Here is a 20,857-nt window from a genome sequence, read left to right as displayed (position 1 = left end):
CTTCTCAAAGTGACGCAAATCTGATCCAAATGAATTATGTCTGCACAGATTTACAGCAAAGGGCGCACAGGGTGAGCTAGACCGAGCATGCATGCAACGATGCTGCACATTAATATATAAAATGCGATTATATATGTAACCCCAAGCAATAAATCTTAGTTTCCATGCTTTTGTTTACCTGATCACTGGTATGCGCTATTGGTCTTTCCACTTATTCCATTGCTTTTCTGGAATCGTCTAAGCATGACTGTAACAAATCGTTACACAAAAACGACTCTGCATTCATATTTCTTTAGATTTTATTGATCTGTGTAAACTCTCTGCAAAATCTTTACATGCAAAGTTATTTGCAAACATACATCTTTCCATTTCATGCACTATCTATTTACAAATACAGAGAATAAAGAAGAAACATTCCACTGAACTGGCAGAATCAAGTAGAAGACAGCTATAGGTTGTAGCTCAGAGAAAATCCTCGTTTTTTTTAACTTTTAGACAACACTTGGCAATCAGGTGATGATCGCTGTAGCTGCAGTGGCACAAGGAAGGACTGGTGAGTGTTTGAATCACTGCCACATGGGGGCAGGAGTGGCTTTACAGAGAAAACAAAACAGGGGATATTTGGATCTGTATGTACAGGACATCTCTTTTGAAGAATGAGATTATTCTCAAAGTCTGCTACCGATATAGTTATATGCAAGTTCTCATGATCATGTGCTCAGCTGATTATTGGTCTGTCCTGTGGATGCTAACAAACCACTTTATTGAGATTACACCATAGTCATGCAGAATATGGCCTCTTGTATATAAAGTATTCCCAGGAATGTTATGGAGAGAAGTGTAAACATTGATGGAATTACAATAGCTTTAATTTCTTACAAAGTATAGATATCTTGAAACACAAGACATTTTCATGCATAGGATTTTCTTTTTTTTTATTTTGTTCTGCCTTTGCTTTCGTCGTGGGTATTACTTGCAGACAGAAGTATAAATTGAGGTCATTCCACTTTGTAAGGTGTGCTTTCCTTAGTTTGCTGTGATTGGTGAACAAACACACACGAAAGCCTTGAATGATTGGGGTGTGGCAGGGGGGGGGGGAGTGGCCCCGCGTTTGTGCAAAGAGTAAGATCAGGGGTAAAAGCGGGCCATGACTGCCCCAGGCACACAAGGGTCACGGCACAGTGCATGCAAGTAAAGCTGCACATACTTATGACACGAACCGTTCCAACTTCTCTCCAGGTTACACAGACCGGCCAAATTTGTTCGGGAGACCTGTTGAGAAACCTGACTGTGTGCGTTCAGTGTAAACACCGCAGTAGAAAACCTCTGAGGTTTCAGATTGAACCGCAAGCTTCAGAGGAGTAGAGGTAGCAGGATGAGATTCCTTTTTTTTTTTTCCTGCCAAGTCTCATCACAACTAAGAAATTAAGTGAAAAATAAACATCATGGTTTACTTTTTTTCCTTAGATTATTTAAACACATAGTTAATACTTCCCACAAACTTAAAATTCACAGTTTTGAGTAATTATACATCAAAAATCTCCTTAAACTAGGTGTGCTATAATTTAATATCACAAATTAACAGCAACTTAATAAATATTCATCTAGCTCATGGTCCACAGACTTATGTATTATCTGTAGCATCTGATGTCTATCCTAACCTGAGCAATGTATCAATATGTAAACATTTCTTCATGGAAATATACAATATGTTCACGACAGTTAAAGTATTTGAAGATGCGGCTGTAAGTTTTTCTCATGTTTGTGGCTTGACATGCTTATACAGTTCAAGTGTTACACTACAGCATTATCTAATCCCACGTGAAAGGAAATGTGATACCCTGATGGTCTGATGGATTTCAGGCATGAACAGTGATTCTGATATCAAATGCCATAACATATTGCTTTTTTTTCTTGTTCTGTGCCAGTGCCAGTCACGATTCGCTTTCTTAAGCAAAGAACATGTTCAGCATCGCCGACGGACGTCTCGCTCGCATCGACGTAAGTCCGAATCCCTTCACGCCATGTTTTGCGCCGGAGGCAGATATAGAGGTGTCAGCACAGAGCAGAGAAAGTTTTAATAAGAAGAGAGAAAAAACCACGTGAGTGTGGACAAGTGTGAGTAATGCCTGTGTGGCGGTTAGTCGAGTAGTGAAAGAATACATCAAAATGACAACATGAAGGGGGGAAAAAAGTGCCTGAGGAGATGAACGCAAACCGATCGGGGAAAGGCAAACTCATGCTTCATGGAGGAGGGGGGAGTGGTTAATCACTCGCGACGTGATTCTCATTCAACAAAGTGTGCCAGCGCTCGATCTTCTTGTCCTTGTTCTTCAAACACTCGTACCAGTGTTTCAGCCTCTCTCCTTTGGCTGTGATGCCCAGCTGACACCCACCTGTTGGGAGCGAGGCGAGGCGTGAGTCACAGCTGGCGAGCAGGTGGGAATCACATTTCTCATTGCATCAAGGCGCCGACGCCGATCAAACACTTGCCTATGTAGTCGTTGGACTTCCCAATGTCGTAATCCCACACTGAGATATCTAACGACTTCTTGGCCAGCTCGCTGTGTTTGATGTCGTAGGCAAATTCCTGAAATTGAATCGAAAGATTCCAGTGTCAACAATTCAATATCTCTTAAGGCAATTTCCATTTATGTCAAATTCCTGCGATGCAGACTCTGTGAAGACAGCTGAACTTCTACAAACCTCATTAAACTCTGGATTCAGAGTCCTCTTCTTGATCTGAGTTTTGCACTTGCCCTTCTTCCCCATGTCAGGCTTCAGACATCTGTAAATTGTGCATTTATACAGCTATGAGTGTAACTTCCAGCTCTTATAGCCGGACAGTCTGATGTTTCCTCCAACCTACATTTTGACATATGGGTCGGAGTAGCCGTTAGCGTCCATGGCAGCCAGGTGAACGCAGCGGACGACGCCGACGATGAGCCGGTTCTGCTGGGTGTTGTACATGAGGGAGATCAGAATCCGACCGCGCTCTTCTACCTCCGCTCCGTCTTTCACTGACTGAGACACACAGGAGAAAAGACGGGAGAAAAAAAAAAAAAACCGCAGTTCAGCTGGAATTATAGTGACAGTTACATGAACTTCTGGAAGAATCCATCACGTTTAAACATGCTTAGAAGAAGCATTGCCTCATCCTCGTAGAGAGAAATCCCTCTGGCTCCTCCAGCTGTGGCGGTTCTCTTTGTCTGCGAACGAGACCACGGCAGGTCAGGTGAGACCGAGGCTGCAGGGACGACGCGCGGCTCGCCGGGTTTTACTCACAGGCACGACTCTCTCTAAACACACGTTGAAGTTTTTCTTCTGATTCATCTTCAGCTTCTTCAGAGCCACTCGGGTTTCCCCAATAAACTCATTGTGCCCAAACTTGTCTTCATCGCAGACGGAGAGTCTGTGAAAATCACATAATCACGGTAAATATACCAAGCTATGGAAATTCAAAGGAGACAAAAAACAACAGTAAATCCGGAGAAGACGGCAATCACCTGAGGGTCTTCCGCTGCATGTCTTCATCGGTGAGGCCATGGTAGGTGAGCGTTTCATTCCACGCAGGGTTGCGGGTGTTTCTCAGAGTCTTCGTGCGCAGCTTGTTTGACTGTTGGATGCAAGGCAGAGAAACCCTTTCTTGAAATCACAGTTTTTAGGATTTTCAAATTCAAACCACAAGATGTCAGGCTTGAGCCGACAGGAAGGATTAATCAGCAGCCCTCTTCTTTTTTTTTTTTTTTTTTTTTTTTTTTTTTTGTAGCATAGCAGGAAATTAGGGTAATGAATCTTTTAAAAGATGTAAAAGCTTAATGTAGGAGAGGCATGTCTTTCACCTTACTAGCCCCCGGCAGCAGATGAAGCTTGACGTAAGGATCCGCCAGTCCGTTTGAATCCATCGGCTTCAGTCCCTGAGGAGCAACGAGGCATGGCGTTCATCACATCACAAAAAAGCGTAGAGCAATTAAGCTAAAGTGCCATTCGGGAACTTTTTAACATAAACCACTTGATTGTAATTGTCCTTTTGTGTGGGAGAATGAGGAGAACTGCTCTACCTTTGCTTTGAGGATGCTACAGTGGAGGCTGTTGCTTTCCTGCTCGTAGAAAAGACTGAACTCCAGAGAGCCCAGAGTGGCTGCAAGAGAGGCGCACAAGTCATTACATTAGACTGCAGGGAGACAGCAAGTCAGCTCTTGAATAATTAAGAGTACAAATATAGAGGGACATTTCTCTCTTGTAATTAAACACTCAACTTGTGAATTAAAGTGAGAGCAAGTCCGAAAGGAGAGGCAGAAAGTCTTCGCCATCATAAACCATTCACAGGCTTCTTTTTACCTTAAGTCAACAGCTGGACAGCGTTATTACAAAGCAGGGGGCATACAATATCACAGAAACCAAATAAACAAGTCAATCTCAAAGGAAGACGTCCAGAAAATCAAGTTCTGGGCAGGAAAAGATGGAGACTGAAACGCTGCCCACACAGATATTCGTTGGAGTAGTTTCACCGCCTCACATAACTATCGAGGAGGCCAGACTAATCAAATGTCCTCTGCAAACGTTTCTCACAATTAATACTTACACTTATGTGCAATTATTAACTCGAGAGAACAGTTCGCCTCTCAAAAAAGATAAAATGTCCCTCTTAATAAAAGCAATAAAGCCTGGAGCCACGCGAGGCTTACGCTGAGGAAAGTAAGGCACGTCACACTTATCATATTAAGATGAGCAGAGATGTTCCTTTTTTTTTTTTTTTGCTCCTGAATGCAGCATATTTTACTTATTGTCAGGACATTCAAGATTAACAGCACAGAGAAAGTTGCAAGCAGATGGCCGACGGAAGCCATTCATCACCACAGGACCACAGCGTTGTCTCCATGTCTACAGGGACCAGGCACATTTAAACCACTGCTATTTCTGCCATCTCCCCTCCTTCCACCTGGGACTCTGTCCAACGCAAGGGGGAATCTATAACTTGTTAGCCCTGTTGTATCGCAAATTATTTGCATGGTTCCGACGTCATGGACCTCAATAAAATAGATTAAAGCGTAACTCCTTGGAGACACGAAAAACGCTGCAGGGTCTAATTGTGAATGGCACAGTACCATTCGGATCATTTAAAGGAGGAACAGATTATACAGCTTAGGCATCGCCGCTGACTTTCTTATCCATGTCTTCCTCTGCATTACCTCCTCTGTCGCTGATTTCCATATTTTGATTACAAACGGTGCTTATCATTTGTCATTTCATACCCGGCTCAGTCGACGGTGCCAGAATGTTACTTGCTGTTTGCTGGGACTAGCAGGCAGTTTGTGGATGAATTGCACATGAATTACAACAAGCCAGTTAAAAAGGCAGAAATTAAGCCTCAATACTGTATGACTCAGAATCCTTGAGGGGAACAGAGATGTTGCCAAATTAAGAACAACTACGCTCAATATGGTGTGCTGATGGGAAATATGTCTCCCTCATTTACAGACGTGTCGGTATGTTGTGGCGCTGTTCACCTGAAACGGGTAGGAAGGAATCGCGAGTGTCAAAAGACACACAGCGCGGAATTAAAGCAGATACATGGTCCACGTTATTCTGTGAGAGGAGTGAGCAGATGGTGTACTCACTGGCTTCATCAGAGTCATAGTCGTTGGCCTCCTCCTCCTCCTCAGCTGGGGGAGGCTGCTGCCGGGCAGCGGGAGCGCTGAAGGCAGCGGGTTGCCTCCTCTCCTCCCTTACCGCAGGAGGCGCTCGCTGCTCTGGAGGAGCTGCACCAGGAGGATAAGCTCCTCCATCTCCTGCTGCTGGACCTACAGCCAAATCAGAACCAGAAGCAGGGTTCTATTGCCAAGTACAGTTTTTACAGTACAAGAGATCCTTCTGTTTTGTTTCTTGAGGCCACATTACTGTGAGTTTTGAACGATCGTTTCTCACCCTGTTGAGCCATGGCGCCCGATGCAGCGGGCTGAGGTCTGGAGCTCTGCACGGGCACCATCTTCTTCATCACCACTGGGCTGCCCTGCCCCGCCTCTGCAGGCCCAGCCCCGCCCGTGGCCATCCGCAGGACCGGTTTAGGGGCTACAGGTGGGTACCCGGCGTGGCCCTGTGACTCCGCTCCTGAAAGTAAGTGTAATACAGTAAACACAGAGGCGCACACTATGCATGAGGGAGAAAAGCATAATCACACCACTTCAGGCTCCTACTGCAGTGGAATCAGTAATACTCCCTAGTCTCTCCGGATACTTTTGATGTTGCAGCTTTTTCGTTGCAAAGGCATTGACCTACATACAGTACAACAGGCTGTGGCAGCCGACGACTGTACATGCAGCGGCCGTATAGCTCGCCTGCGAGCGCAGCCCGTCTCTCTCATGGGTAATCCACGTTGCACAGGTAATCACGCTGAAAGCGTCAGACGATGCTGTTGTGACCCATCATGCCAGCACCACCTGGAGGCTCATTCCATGTCACAGCATGCAACTTCCGACAGCTTAATTGAGCTCCTCAGCCCTCTCCCCCTTGCAACAGTGGGCGGTACTGACAAATTTAGGAAGCAGATGAAAGATTCGATGGTGGGGGGGGGGGGGGGGGGGGGGCAAGGAGAGGCAGGGTCGCCCGATCAGGAATGCTGGTCTACTGGAAGTATTTATGTGAAATATTTAAATTTGGACTGAATTCAAAAAGAAAACTTGAAAAAAAATCAGTCAAACAGTCCAAACTGTACTTACTAAAGAGAGAAATGCTTAAATTATTTATAAAGAGATTTCTTCTGTCAGATGCCTGCTCGTTTATCACCGCAAAGCTTCAACTCATGAATGCAAGAAAACTGACAGTGACTCAGCAGATGTTGAACTAGGAGGGTGTGAGCAAGGAGTTACTGTATGGGTAACAACTTTGCATGCAGAATGCAGAGTTCCAGTCCTGGAAGCGCTACATAAAGTGCATCTGTTCAAGAAAGGGACAAAAAATTCTTCGAGAAGGTGATTTGCATTCAAGGCACAGCGTTAAAATAACAGCATTATTCTTAGCAACAAAGCGCTTCAGATGTCCACCCAGATGTTTCAAGCTTAGATGCTTTTTTAATGTGCAAAAGTGGTTTTATCCACTTTTGAAAGCATTCTAAATTAAAAAAAAAACATGCACAGATGTTGATTTTGTTTATTTGCAGACAAAAAAAATGTTAACATAACGTCTTTTATTGTTGCTCTGAAGAACAACAGGCAGTACTGCTGAGTCTCACAGGCAGTTCAGGTGTATCGGCAGATCTTATTTTTTTGAAAAGATGAAAAAAAAAAAAAAACTTGCCTGAAGTTTGCTGCTCAGACGCAGGAGCCTGAGTCTCATTCTCATCTAAGAGAGACATAATGTACACGGACCGTTTGTGAAGGCTCTCCGGCAGGTCAGTAAAAGATCAAAATGAGGGCAAATGGACTTATTTGTTGATTGTTTCCTTATTTAATATTGTTAAGATGACTGGTTCCATCACAAAATATCTTTTTTTTTTCTCAAAGCAAAGTTTTTTTTTTTGTCATATCCAAATGTTTGGAAAAGATGTTCTGTATAATATTATGGAACAGCTAAAAGAAGCACAAAATGACATTTATGAAAGTCGATTCCACAGATGATTAATTGAAAAAAACTAACTTTAATGAGAGAAAAAAATGTAAGTAGTTTTAGATCTTCAGCAGTTATTTTAAATTAATTTTCTAATCATTAAGCAATACAATAATAAAGTAATCCTTGAAACGCCCAGCTGAAGTCACAGTGACTGATCTTGACTGTGTACCTGCTGGTTTTGGTTGGGAAACTGTCTTCCGGGGCTCAGAAGCTGCTGGCCTCTGAGCCTCCGCTCCCTCCTGGGCTCCTGTTTCTTTTGCTTTGGATAACGGCATGGGTGACGGCAGGAAATGCTTCGGAAAACCTTTGAAGAACCAGGCACCAGACCTCTTCCATACCTAAAACAACGACAACAAACATCTACTGTTACAGGCTTTCCCGTAGTTTTTTTGAATGTGCGTGAGTTCTTTTTGTGTAAAGTTCTCACCTCTCGCTGTTCTCTGCAGATCTTACACAGCCACACGGCGCGTGGCCGGCTGCCACACTGAGTGCCGCACTTGGTGCACATGTGCTACACAAAAGGAAGAAAAAGAAGATTTTTTTTTTGCTGGCCGGCCTTCGCAGCGCTGTTACAACTCAAGAGACAATAACCTTCAGTGTCTTCTCAACCTCTGAGTGAATTGCAGTCAAACGGGGGCCTGTTGGTAACTTTTCGCTGACTCATTTCCTACCTTTTTGCAGTCCTCACACACCACTGAGCTGACCCCCGGTGATCCCAGCTGCTCCCCACACAGTAAACAGCGAGACACTCCATCCCCACACACCGTCTTCTTCATGTCGTCCAGGCGGTTTATCAAGCGCCTGCGGCAGCACAGAGTGAGAGCCTGCTTCAGAATGTCACCGTTCGTTATCCCAGGTCCTTCAGTCTGCATTTCATCAGTCTCAACAGGTGTGGATTACGTCTAACAGTGAGACCGGCGGACGCCTTGCAAACGCTCACCCGATTCTTTCCTGCTCCATGGCCTCCATTTTCTCAGCCCGGGCGATCACATTGTTTATAATCTCCTTCTCTTCATCTGTCAGATCTGGACCAGGACCAGGGCCTGCCTGCATGGTCCAGTTTCCCCTATCAGCCAAACATATTCAGCCACTGAGATTACATCGCGTGAGGTTTACACAAGTCCGATAAGTTTAGACACACATACGCAGGCTTGCTGAATGACATATTGCTATTTTGGTCAACTTAAAAAATTGAAATACAAGGAAATAATGAATATAAATGGAATGTGGGGATGATTATTAGAGTCACAGAAGTGAAAAAGTGAAGCGAAGTCCTAAAATATGCTTGAAAAATGGTGGAAAATCCTTTTTTTGGAAAGGTTCTGATGTACGTACTTCACGAGTGCTCTATAAAAGGCCAATTCAATTGTATCCTTACCTCAAAAACTAGAATTTAATCCTTAAATAAGTGTAAGCTTCAGCAATTTGGATATAGAAGATACTACAGAGTAAGAAATACCAGACCACACACCCAAACACACACTCATGCCTGCACAAAATCTTTACGTTTAGTGCACGCAGTAAACCCATTCAACACATTGTTTTTGATCCAGTTACAACTCTGTGGACAAAACAAAGGACATTGATAAGCGAGGAGTTTATTTTTTACTTACTGTTCTTTGCCGCTGCGTCACAGAGATGCAGGTGGAACAAAGGTGAGCACGGTTAAGCACAGAGGCTGTCAATTAAAATCCACACAGAAACAAACATCAAAGAAAAAAACGACAGTGCACTGATAATCAGGCTTACCTGGCATGCATGCTACTCTGCCTGTCATTGGACACCCAGCGACCCGAGCTGCTGCTCATCACCGTGTCGGTCATGCCGCACTATTGCAGTCTGCAGGTGGACGGACACAGAAAAGAAGACAGACACTGATTCAGCATGCATCAGTCCAGAAAAGATTTAACTGAAAAAAGAGGCTGGGCATCTTTTAAAGTTTTAATTTTGAGCCCACTCACTTAATTGGCCCCTACCCTTCGCTCTGTGTTATGCTTGGGCAGCAGGGATTAGTTTGCCAGCTAATGTTGCTCCCTCATCAAAAAAAGACCAAATTTGAGCCAGGAGAGTGTCTTGAAGACTGGAGAGTAACCAGGAACACTGTCTCAAACTATCAGACTGACAAATACTCGACATACTCTGAAACAGATTAGAATCAAAAATAGAAAAACATAGTTTGTGCTCGAAGGGGAAGACTGGACATGAAGCAAGATGAGAGGACTTATGACAAACAAAGCCAAACCATGAAGAGAATCAATGAAAATCACAGTAAAATGTTAATTCACAATCTTTTTTTTTTTTTTTTATTTCATCTATTTCCTGTGCAGTTGAAGAGACACAACATTTTATCAGCGGGCACATGTGTCCAGTCCTGGTGACAAATTTGCAAGATGGGAATCACCTTCTTCTGTTACCAAACCGGATTCAACAAATTCTTTCCACAGTGGAGCAAATATTTGCAGGAATATATATCGGAGACATAATGCAGAACCAGTGTTGACTGCAGCTATTCCAACAGACGTTGTGTTGCTGTGTTTGCATCCAGCTAAAAGAGCAAAGCTTACGACAAGGCGAGCCTTCCCGCGCATTACTAACCAGCGTAAAAAGCTGCTGGAGGAGGGGGTGGTCTGGGTTGTTTTTTTGAATTTTTATGCGCCTTCAATTTGCGTGGCTGAGGAGATAAGGCTATGCAAATTGGGGGTGGCACGGTCAATTAATTGAACAGCTGTAAGTGAAACTGCGAGAATCGCTTCCAGTTCGTGCGTCTACGCTTATCAAAGAAACAGATGGTTACATACAGCAGGAGTGGCTCAATTCTGCTGCGATACAGTGACGGTGACTAAGAGTCTGTCTCCAACATTTCTGATTGCTCATGGCGCATCAGTCGAATGTTTCCGTCTGTTTCCAGATACCAAGGTATGTTAGTCTTTTTTAGTTTCGGGTCGCCTGTGGAAGCAAGCGCGGAGCTGAGGGAGGGTGTTGCTGCTCCATACGGTGATGCTCAAACTGAGGTGTTTACGAGCCGGGAAGGACCGGCTGTTTTTGAGGGGGAGTCTGAGGATGGCTGTGTCATCACAGCGTTTTTTTTTTTTTTGTTTTTTTTTTTAGAGAAGTGACAGGAGATGAAGCTCCGTGGCCGTTTGTGCACATGGTGCAAAACAATGAGACGAGACAGGCGGAGAGAAAGCGCTAACAATGACAGGGAAAAACAGTGAGTACCCGATCCATACAATACACTCACTGGCAGTGTAATTGAAGCTCATATTTACAAAGATGTCAACGGAAATCACTGAGGCAATTGCAGATGGGAAAGTCTCCGCGTGCCCGTGTGTGAGTTGGAGTGTGTGTTTCTGTGTGCACACGCACCCCAGTGTAACCGAGTCAGGGCTGTTTCAAGTCTCTGCCAGACAGTACCGAGAGCGAGGCTGCAGCCACAGGCCACTGTATGTCCTGAGGGGAAGCTCCAGCAGTCAGGAAAGATGAGCAGGCTCCAAACAGAAGCAACAAGAGGGACTAAAAGCCTCTCTTGAGCTTTGAATACTAACACTTGTGATGGTGCAGGATGGGGAAGGAGTGCAGATACAGTAATAGCAAGAGAGAGAGAGAGAGAGAGAGAGAGAGAGAGAGAGAGAGAGAGAGAGAGAGATAAAGTGAGGAACGGCTGATGATAATGATGAAAGAAAAAAATCAATACGTTTCACTTGTGTTTAGCTTTTCACAGCAATAAAACCAGGCGGTGTGGAGGCTTAGGGAAAGTGAAAGTGGGAACAAAAGGAAGGGGTGCGTCACAGTCTCCCTCATTCAGATGCTCACATTATGCTGCGTAACGTCAGGCTACATACCTTTTGAAGTCTAATCTGCTGTCTGTCTGCCTGCCTGCGGGATTCACAGAAAAACAACAAATTCGCCGTGCTATCAATAGACACTCTGGGTGTGGGCTACTCCCTCTGATGCTGCTGCCGCTGCTGCTGCAGCCAGTCGACAGTAGCAACACAGTCTTCTGGGAGCATTTGTCTTTTTTTTTCCACTTTTTCAGCAGCAGTCTGACAGATCAGACAATACTGTGACTGTACAGTACATGCTATATCCACCTCGGCTCTCAGGCACGGCCCTCCTCCCTTTACCTCGACGAATTATCACACTTTTGTCTCACGTTATCGTCTTGGACAGGTGGAGGGAGAGAGACAGATGGGCGGTGGCGCTCGGGCTCGGTCAGGGTAATCACTGCCTCTGCTGGGAATAGACGTTACCGCATCACAGAAGTGGACTCTTCTGCCGAGGTGACAATCCAATTAGCATTCAGGAGATCGTCTGGAGGATCACATGCACAACTGTCTCGTAAAGAGCTATGGGCTGTAATGCTTCGGAGAGTGGTTTTAACCACTGCATTCAGGGAGAATTTCCAGCTCTCCTAATGTACGTTTGAAAAAAATTTCCCAATCAAACCGGCGTAACCTTCCCAAAATGTCACACTGAGCCTTGTTATTCGGCTGGTCTGACGTCAATGAGACCCTCAAACACCCCCCTCCATGCTGCTAAAGTTATAATTGCAACAATTCTGCGTCATTTGTGACTCTCAGTTGGTGTAACTGTCTTGTAAGTACGTTCCTCTCCCAAAAGATGAGTCAGTCAGGTGGTGGATTTTTGTCTGGGGAGGAGAAGATATTCTCCTGTGTGGAGCTTGGTGATTCATTTACATCGTCTCCAGTGCTGTGAAGTTCCTGTGACGATGTTTTCAGAAGCGGTGGTTTGTGAAGTGATCTCTGGCAAATCACAACACACACCGGCGTCCACAAACACGCCACGCGTAGCTCGTAGCAGTTTATGTGTGAGATGACAAAAGGAAATACGAGGAGGAGACGAGGGACCCACAGCAGTCATCTGCCTCATCACCACGAGGCATCCACGCAGCGGGATCTGCTTCTTCACAGGATTCCATATGGGGGTGGAGAGGACCGATTTAGAAACCTGCGTCTCCTCCTCGAGGCCTACAAATACGCATCTGTGCGTCCTCTGGGGTTTATGGATACACAACTCCCAGAGCACACCCAACGCAGTCCTCATCCATTTTTAGAAACACGGCCGTCCATTCTCCTTGGATACCTGAAGTGAAGGCTGCGTGAGAGTACCTTAGCTTTGAGTCTTCTCAGATTAATGTTGGTATATGGTTTTTCAACAGCAGGTGTGTGACTCATTACTGCAGAACATACGACTGGAAAAGAGACAGACTGGGGGAAAGCACCTGGGTACGGTGACAGCTTGATGTATTTTCCCAGGATTTAGGTACTCGCTTGTAGTAGCAAGAAGTGCAAGACGGCAGGCGGAGGAGTGACAGCGAGGCAGCGGGGCATTGATGGATTGATACGGCATGCGCCATTAAAGATACGCCATCGAGCTGAGAGAGGAATGGCGATAGGGGGAAGTCATCTCACTTGTGCCAAGATCAGCAAAAGCAGCGACGACAAAACACCCAGGTGAAAAGGCAAGGCTCGACTCTGATGTTTCTACATGAAGACATTCACACACACACACATCACCAGAGGCAGGTGCCATGGAAAATGCTCATCAGGAGCTATTGGGGGCTATTAGGGGTTTGGTGTCTTGACCAATGGAGAAATGGGTGATGATACATTCTACCTCAGACAGTCCATTCATTAGAGGAAGTTTCCACCATGAACCAGGTCTATTTTAAAAAAAAAAGAAAAGGAAGATAATGAAAATAGTTCTTCTGCTTAATCTTTCAGCTGCTCTGTTCAGATCTGCCTCCATCTCACCCGTCTCTACTCGAACATGAACCGTTTCCGTGACTGTTCTCCCAGGTTCTCCTCTTCTCCTCCTGCCCTGCAGATTCATCTTAAACATCCTTCTTCCAATGTATCCACTATCTCTCATGTCCAAACCATCTCAAACTGACCTCTCTGCTTTTATCTTCTTAGCTGCTCAATCTTGGCAGTATCTCTGCTGTGTCCAGTTTTAATCCTGCTCGCTCCTCATGAAAATCTCTGCAGCGTTATCTCTTCCCCTTCACTCCACCTCCTATCTTTTAGACACCGTCTCCTAACTACACAGTACTGGTACATCCAATGCTGTAAAACACACACACACACACACACACACATATAAAACTGGCAAGCAGAAGCAAAACGGAGTGGAACAAATATTGAGAGGTGAGTAAAGAGGGGTGGTTCCCAGGAACTCAGGGAGGGTGTCGGAGATCCTGCAGGTGTCAAAATTAGATTTGCACATTTCAAAACAAAGTATAGCAGGAAACTTTCTACAGTCAAAAGGAAGGTTCATTTTTATTTCAAAGCTTGATGCATTGGTTTGTTGGTTGTGTCTGTTTTGCCCTGTGACGGATTGCCGACCTGTCCAGGGTTTACTCCGACTTCACCCACAGTGAACTGCAATCAGTCACTGAACAGCCAAGGGTAGCATAAAGCAGCATAAGAGTTGAATGAATTATTGCTATATATTGACTTTGTCACAGCACAAAACAGGACAGTGCATGAAAAAAATGCATATCATGACGATATCTTTAGTTTGTTGCAATATACACCCCAGTGAACCTTTAACCTCCAATTAAAAACTTTCTATGCTGTACATTTGCTTCTGATGATTACAGCCAATGTTACTGTACATTTCTGTCTGCTATCAAATTCCAATGTAATTATACTTGAACAAAAAAAAAATATATTGGTGTTGAAGATTTGATGAAAGAAATTGGGCTCAAAATCAAAGAGAAACATGTAATCCGTGTTTGTACGGATCAGAATCTTTGTCCACTGGTTTAAAAGGAGCTGTTCCATTTTTCTTTCTACCCCCCGCACCCTGCTTGGTGTCCTACTTGAAAAATGTATTGAATACAATGAAACTAAAACACTATGCGGTACTGCACATGAATTCCAGGGCAACAATTCCCAAGCCATGCTCCATGAAGGACATTTTCAAAATAGGTTAATGAGAATCAGAGATCAATGTAAGGCTCCACAATTGCTTTTTACCTTATTTTATCTTTCATAAAGCCCCTGTTGTTGTGTTGGCACCAATATGTACTTCCGCACAAATAATAGTGATCGCCTTGAAGCTCTGCTTGAGCTCCCATGAAACCTTTTGCCAAGAGCCATCATAACTGACCAGCGCCAAGTCCCCGTGGGCTCAGATCAGCACTTTCTTCCAAACCATTTTCCAAAACGCTGATACTAAGTAGATGACAGAGTTGATGTTCACGTCAACACGACAATCTCAAGACTGCCAGTGACCTAATAACTCCTGGTGAAACAATATACGCCCTGTCAGGTTTCTGTGAACATTAATGTTTCATAACCAGTAATAACTCTATGTTTTTCCCATTAAGAATCCATTAACCAAGCAACCAACACCCATTTTCACAGCGCTGCAAGAAATGAGCTTGCCACTGACATCTGTTTTGAATTTAGACCTTGCAGATCCCCTCTAGATTGTGAGACTGAAGGGAAGTGTAACCAATTATTACAGTCATTGGGCAAAATAGATAATTTGCATGTGCCGTGTTGCTCTTTGTTTCAACTACATGAACAATTTAAAAAGCCATAAAATAAAAACAAAACAAAAAAATGCAATAATTGTAAAAACTGAAAAAACAAAAAAAAAAAAACCCTGGTTTGAGAGGAGAAGGAAGACAACATATTTTATTCCATGCTAATTCTTCTCCCTCTGCCATTTGGCCTGGCACTCAGATTGCTTTATGTATTATGAAACAGAACGCAGCCTGAGATCCTCAGACAGCAGAGTCTTGGCTGATCTACAGTTTCAACTCAAGTCATGTGGTGCTCGAGAGCATCATGTCTTCTTTTCTTTTTTTTTTTATTATGGCTATTCTCTTCTTTAAAAACATCTTACATTAAATGAATCCAGGAAACACTGAAATCTGAAATTTAGAGATGTATGGTTGCGGAAGCTGTTTACATTATGCTAAAATGTATATTTGAAGAGTCAACATTTTAAAAAAATAAATACATTCTGATGATGGTCAAACTTTAAAGAAAACTACGGTAATACCTGCATTCATGAGTCACCCTCAGACCTACAGTGAATTTGAAAACATTAGCGACTTCAGCGTAGGCTGAATGCTGGAGCGTCGCAGTCTGTGGTGACACTCGAGCGAACGGTTGGTCCAAATTCAAGAACTGAGACAGAAAAATATCCTGACTTATCGGCAGCACCACCACCGCATAGCTGACTGTTATCAACACCGGCAGTATTCCACGAGTGACTGGGATGTGCTCTACTGAAAAGGTTATAAATGGCACGAAACTCCTCGTATTTAGACCAAAGAAAGTACCATGAAGGCGAAACGTATGCATGAAAACTAATGGAGACTTTCAACCCTGAACTGAAAAGAAAGAGCCATATGTTCACGAATCCCTGACAGTTTCCTTCTCCATCGCGGTAAATGTACTGCCAACTTCAGAGAAAAACATTTATCCTGTCCATCTTCTTTATCTGGAGAACAAAATATCTCAATAACCATTATCAGACCCTGGCTATAAATATACATTCATCAACATCGTCCCAGAGGGTTGTCACAATTTCTTACAGACAATCAGTGTTCGCAATCGATCCTAACATCTTTAGTTGGGCCCTGACTTTTCCTCCTGAGCGCCCGAGAGGTTCACATCTGTGGTTTTCAGTCAAGTGTCTTGGCAGCTATTGGATGAATGGTCATGAAATTTGGTATGCTGACGTTCTCAATCAGGTTGACTGATTAATATCTACATCGGAGGGAAAATATATTCTCTACAAGTTTATTAACCCTTTGTGTTGCTTTAAAATGATGATAGATTCCAAGACATTGAATATATAAACATGTCCTCGTTGCAGAGACAATCTCACTTCCTGCTGTCCAGCAAAAGTCTCTTTGCAGGACTCAGTTCCTGATATCTAATGCTCTCGCGTTAGTCACTCAGGGCAAGCGGGGCGACAGGGTAGGAAGCACCGAAAAGCACGAGGTAGCCACCCACTGCCAGTTGCATGGCACAACTCCATCCGTCCATCCCCCGTAGAGGACTGCGAGATGCCAACATAGCAACACAGCGAGGCCCAGGCAAGGCTGTAAAGCACTGCACCACCGAGCCCTCCGCTGCAGGACGAACACATCACTCAGCATTTCTTAATTATTTACAACTCCCACCCCCGTTGCCTTTTGCTCCGTGTAAGTCCCATCTTTAGAGCATTAGTGCACACTTCGTGTACCGACCTCTATAAAACGCTATATACAGAACAGCAGTGAAGGATGGGGAAAAAAAAAAAACTGTCACAGAGGGTCCGACAGACTGACGATCTGTGTTTTGGGTAACCGTGTGGATGTTAGTCTTTTAGGTTGACAAATTATCCATGTTTTCACTCAGACAATGGCATTGACGGGCACCATCTGCGGGACCATCTGCGAGGGCTCTCCACCTCTCGAATGTGAGAGCGCTGTGACGTTCTCAATACACACGGCTACATCCTCGAGGCAGGCACGGCTCCAGGCCCCGCGTCGCTGGAGAATAAACAGGAAAGACTTCTCAGCGCCCAACAAGCCGCCGTGCTGTGACCCCGCTATCCGTGTCGGTCCCGTCCAGCAGACCTAAACGCAACGAGTAGCGTTGTGTTCATTCTTAAATAAACACAGCAGTGCACGCTGGACTTGTCCAGTCTGTCTCTTTGTAATTATCTCCAAGTTCAGTAGAAAATCTCCGCTGACCCACATTTCGTCAGACTTTTCAGCGTAATTCATAGACTTCTTTTGTGCGAGTCTAAGTCGGTAAACAGCTTTCGGACGCAGAGCACTCAATTAACTGCACTCTAACAAGAGCCTGCAGTGAGTCTGAAATTTGCTGGGCTGATGGTGATTCATCAGTCTATGCCCCGGAGGCAAGAGGTGGGACTTTGGGAACTGGCTGCTGATGCATTGACCAGTCATGCTCTTTCAATTTCCTCTCATCTTATCTGGTAGAAGCAAGTACCCCCAGACAGGGGCATTAAATTAGTGCAATAAAGTTTTTTTTTGTAAAGACTCCATTCAGTAACCCAAGACCGGTGATCTGCTTGGATAAATCCAACAAGAAACAAATCCTTCAGTCAGATAAACATGACTTTGTCTATTTCTTGGACTGCTCTGTGGATCTGGCACAGTTCAGCTGCAGGATATTTGACCCTCCCTCTGGTGTCTCCGGCAATCTAGCAGGTACAACACCCCCGGGTGCTTTCAAACCGATCTCTGTTGGCAAACTGTTCTGAAACACTGCAACACTAAAAAAATAAGCGACCCCAGTTGGAAAGCGTCGCCATGTGTCTTAAAATGCAAACCGTGTTTACGTTGCCTCAACCGGTGGGACAAAACCACAACTGCAGTGACAACAGATGCACAGCACAGAGGTGATTAAAATCGGCCAAATATGACTGCAGGAGGTAAGAAAATCGCAGTGGGTGGCCGAAAAGAGTTGCACCGAGACAAGATGGTGTTTGCAGATTCAAGCACAGCCCAATTCTTTAGATGTTTAACTCTTCGCTCTCCCGGGGGAACTTTGAGGAAAGGCCACATTAATTACCTCTGTCTTTTCCAATATGCCACACCGTTTAGGCAGATCTAATCATCAGTTTCAGCGAGGCTACCCGATCGATTCTCATCCACCGCACTGATGAGAATTCGAGGATGAAGCCACTCCCTTCAGAAGCTTGACCTGAAACAGCGGAACAGTGTGCGTCGTCAAACAAAGTGAAAACTGTTTTACTACAGGACACAAAAAAAAAAAAACCCTCCAAATATAGATCACAGCAAATGGTTTAGGTCTGAAGCTCTGCACAGGGATTGTGAAAAGGACACAAGAACATAGAGTCATGCACCTTTACCAACTGTGGCCATGGTAACAGCAAGATCAGAAGACGGGAATCAGAGTGATTAAACGCTGTGTATGCGTGAGTGTGCGAGTGGATGTGTGTGTGTGTGTGTGTGTGTGTGTGTTTGTAGTAGACTCACTATACCTGTGCCAAATTTCAAAGCTAAGCACATGCAGCACAGGTCTCTGCTGCAACTCGCATAAAACACAAGATGCTTAGCGAGGAATACAAGATGAAGACACGGGATTATGGGTACAGTTGCCTTGTATCCTTCAGCTTTAAATAATGCAGCTGGTGTGCGAAGCTCTTACTCCATCCCTCCATCTTTCTTCACCTTTTCCCTAAACACCCGTGTTTCCGAGCGCACTCATTTTCTCTTCTTATGTGGACAGAAATAACAAATCTCACTTCCACACTTTTCTTTTGCCACTCTCCTCCCTAATTCAATTTCTCTTGTCAACACAACACAATGACAGGCTGGCAGAGAGAGAAAATATCGCCAGAGGGGCACCAGCATATGGGTGTCGTCCAATCACTACTGTGGTTGCTCATGTGAGAGGAGGCAGCTGCAGATATCTCTCTCAGACTGTTCATTCAGTCTTTTCTCCCCTCCCCCATTTAATCCCCATGCTTCAGGTCTGTAGGAGGAGTTGGAGATGGTGGAACTGGGAGGCAGCTTCTTTTCTCTGTCTTCTTTCCATACCACCACTGGAAGCAACGGACCGCTTTGATTCAATGACTCTATTTCCGGCACACGCACACTTAAACCCTCTGACCCCCCCCCACCCCAACCACGAAGTGTGCAAGATATGATAACACAACAAGCAAGCAGCTGAATCACCTGTCCGGCCGCACAGCTGGAGTTGAGAGCCGCCCTGCCCACATCAGCATTTCGTGGCATCACTAATGTTTTCCCTCCTGGTCCGCAGGCACATCGAGCACCAGCGTGCACTCCTGAAAATCCTGCAGCAACGCCCAGGGACTGCAACCACACAGTCTCCCACATGACTTACCGGGTCTGTTTTCTGAGATCAGAGCTGCAACAGGAAAGCACTCCAGTAAAAAAAAAAAAAAAAAAAAAAATGAGTGCAGAGAGCCACAGTTCTGGCTTGAAGCAGGGATTCAGCTGTAACCCACTGAGCTACACCAGCAGTTATATTTATCAGCCATTCATGAATAAACTTGGTCTGTGATCATAACACAGCTAAAGCATGCTGTAATAAATTGGTCTCAATAAAAAGATGATGTTCAACACAACAAATGGATCATTTTCTGCATAATGATCTTTTTTTTTTTCCTGAAACAAAGAAATAAATCATAGGTCATTTATATAATTGGTTCCTCACTTAGGTTCAATAGTAACATTCTTATAGATATTGAGTATCCTGCACACATTCAGCAATCTTTCCTCAGTAAGTAATACCTCATCAAAACGATTAAATTTGGTGTATCAGGCTGAATAAATCCAGGCAGTAACACACGCTTATTTCCAGGTCCTCTCTCTTCTGAATGAAATGCTGCATCCATTCAACTTGTAAATGAGGAACCATAACGCGCCACTGAGCCAGTGGCCAAAAGCCCGGCCGTGATTTCGGAGTGAAGATGTAATGTTGGAGAAAATCCTTCGAAAGAGAAGGTCCAGCTTACCTGAAGATCCAGCCCTGCCTCCGTTCCTCTCCTCCTCCTCTCTCTCTGGGAGCTGTCAGGGAATGATGCGGACTGAATGTCTGTGCAGCGCTCCGATCATCCAACCACTGACTTAGTCATTGCGCATGGTGGTGCCTGTCACCAAAACCTTTTTTTTTCTCTCTCTTTTTCTTTGGCCTGGAGCAGCAGTGTTGCTGGAAGCGCAGCGGATTGCCCACAATGCGTGGGGGAACTCGCCTCCTATCCTGCGTGGAACGATGGAAAGCCCTTGGTACCCTGGGAAGGAAACCCCTGGATGTGAAGTGGGAGCACTGATGCTGGAGTAGGCAGTCATCACCTGATCCGATTGCTCCACGAACATTAGTGTCTAAATTCGTCTCGTCATTCAGGCAGCCACAGCCATTTTTTACATTATTATCTGCAGTGATTTATTAATTTTTTTTGTTCCCCCTTTAATGCAGACGATTGGTCAAAGTTCACTTGGTTAAAGATTCAATTTCTCATAATTTTTAATCTCTTTCATTCAAATAAGAGTTTTATAACGTCATGCCATGGAGTCTTTGAAATACCGAGCTTTAAAATGCATCATTCGGGTTGTGCTACTCCTGTCTAAACTGTCTCAGGTTTTTTTCTTCTTCTATCTTTCATGCTATTTTTGTTATTCAGTGAAGAGAGCGCATTGAAAGGAGTCAAATTCCTCGTTTTTGAATCTGCTTCTGGAGAGACAAAAATCCTGGAAGCT

General features: G+C 44.5%; 1 protein-coding gene across 3 annotated transcripts; it reads right to left on the bottom strand.

Annotated features, from left to right (window-relative positions):
- Positions 1–955: 955 nt before the first annotated feature.
- Positions 956–20,267, bottom strand: LOC115397902 (rabphilin-3A-like). 3 transcript variants are annotated; one of them, XM_030104434.1, is made up of 19 exons: positions 20,116–20,267; positions 9,358–9,447; positions 9,222–9,233; positions 8,549–8,674; positions 8,280–8,409; positions 8,036–8,119; positions 7,778–7,946; positions 7,297–7,341; positions 5,929–6,111; positions 5,622–5,804; positions 4,062–4,141; positions 3,843–3,917; positions 3,507–3,616; positions 3,286–3,412; positions 3,153–3,209; positions 2,870–3,024; positions 2,707–2,788; positions 2,494–2,590; positions 956–2,396 (listed from the first exon to the last, which is right to left on the bottom strand). In XM_030104434.1, exons 2-19 carry the CDS (start codon positions 9,429–9,431, stop codon positions 2,266–2,268), a joined length of 1,920 nt encoding a protein of 639 aa, XP_029960294.1. In that variant the 5' UTR covers positions 9,432–9,447; positions 20,116–20,267; the 3' UTR covers positions 956–2,265. The 3 variants fall into 3 exon arrangements, with proteins under 3 accessions (XP_029960294.1, XP_029960295.1, XP_029960296.1); XM_030104435.1 differs by lacking the exon at positions 20,116–20,267 and adding an exon at positions 11,451–11,491; XM_030104436.1 differs by lacking the exon at positions 7,297–7,341.
- Between the last annotated feature and the right edge of the window lie 590 nt (positions 20,268–20,857).

Source organism: Salarias fasciatus, chromosome 12, assembly GCF_902148845.1.
Source record: "Salarias fasciatus chromosome 12, fSalaFa1.1, whole genome shotgun sequence".
NCBI lineage: Eukaryota > Metazoa > Chordata > Actinopteri > Blenniiformes > Blenniidae > Salarias > Salarias fasciatus.
The sequence above is the reverse complement of the archived record's forward strand: the minus strand, read 5'-3'. Positions and strand labels throughout refer to the sequence as shown.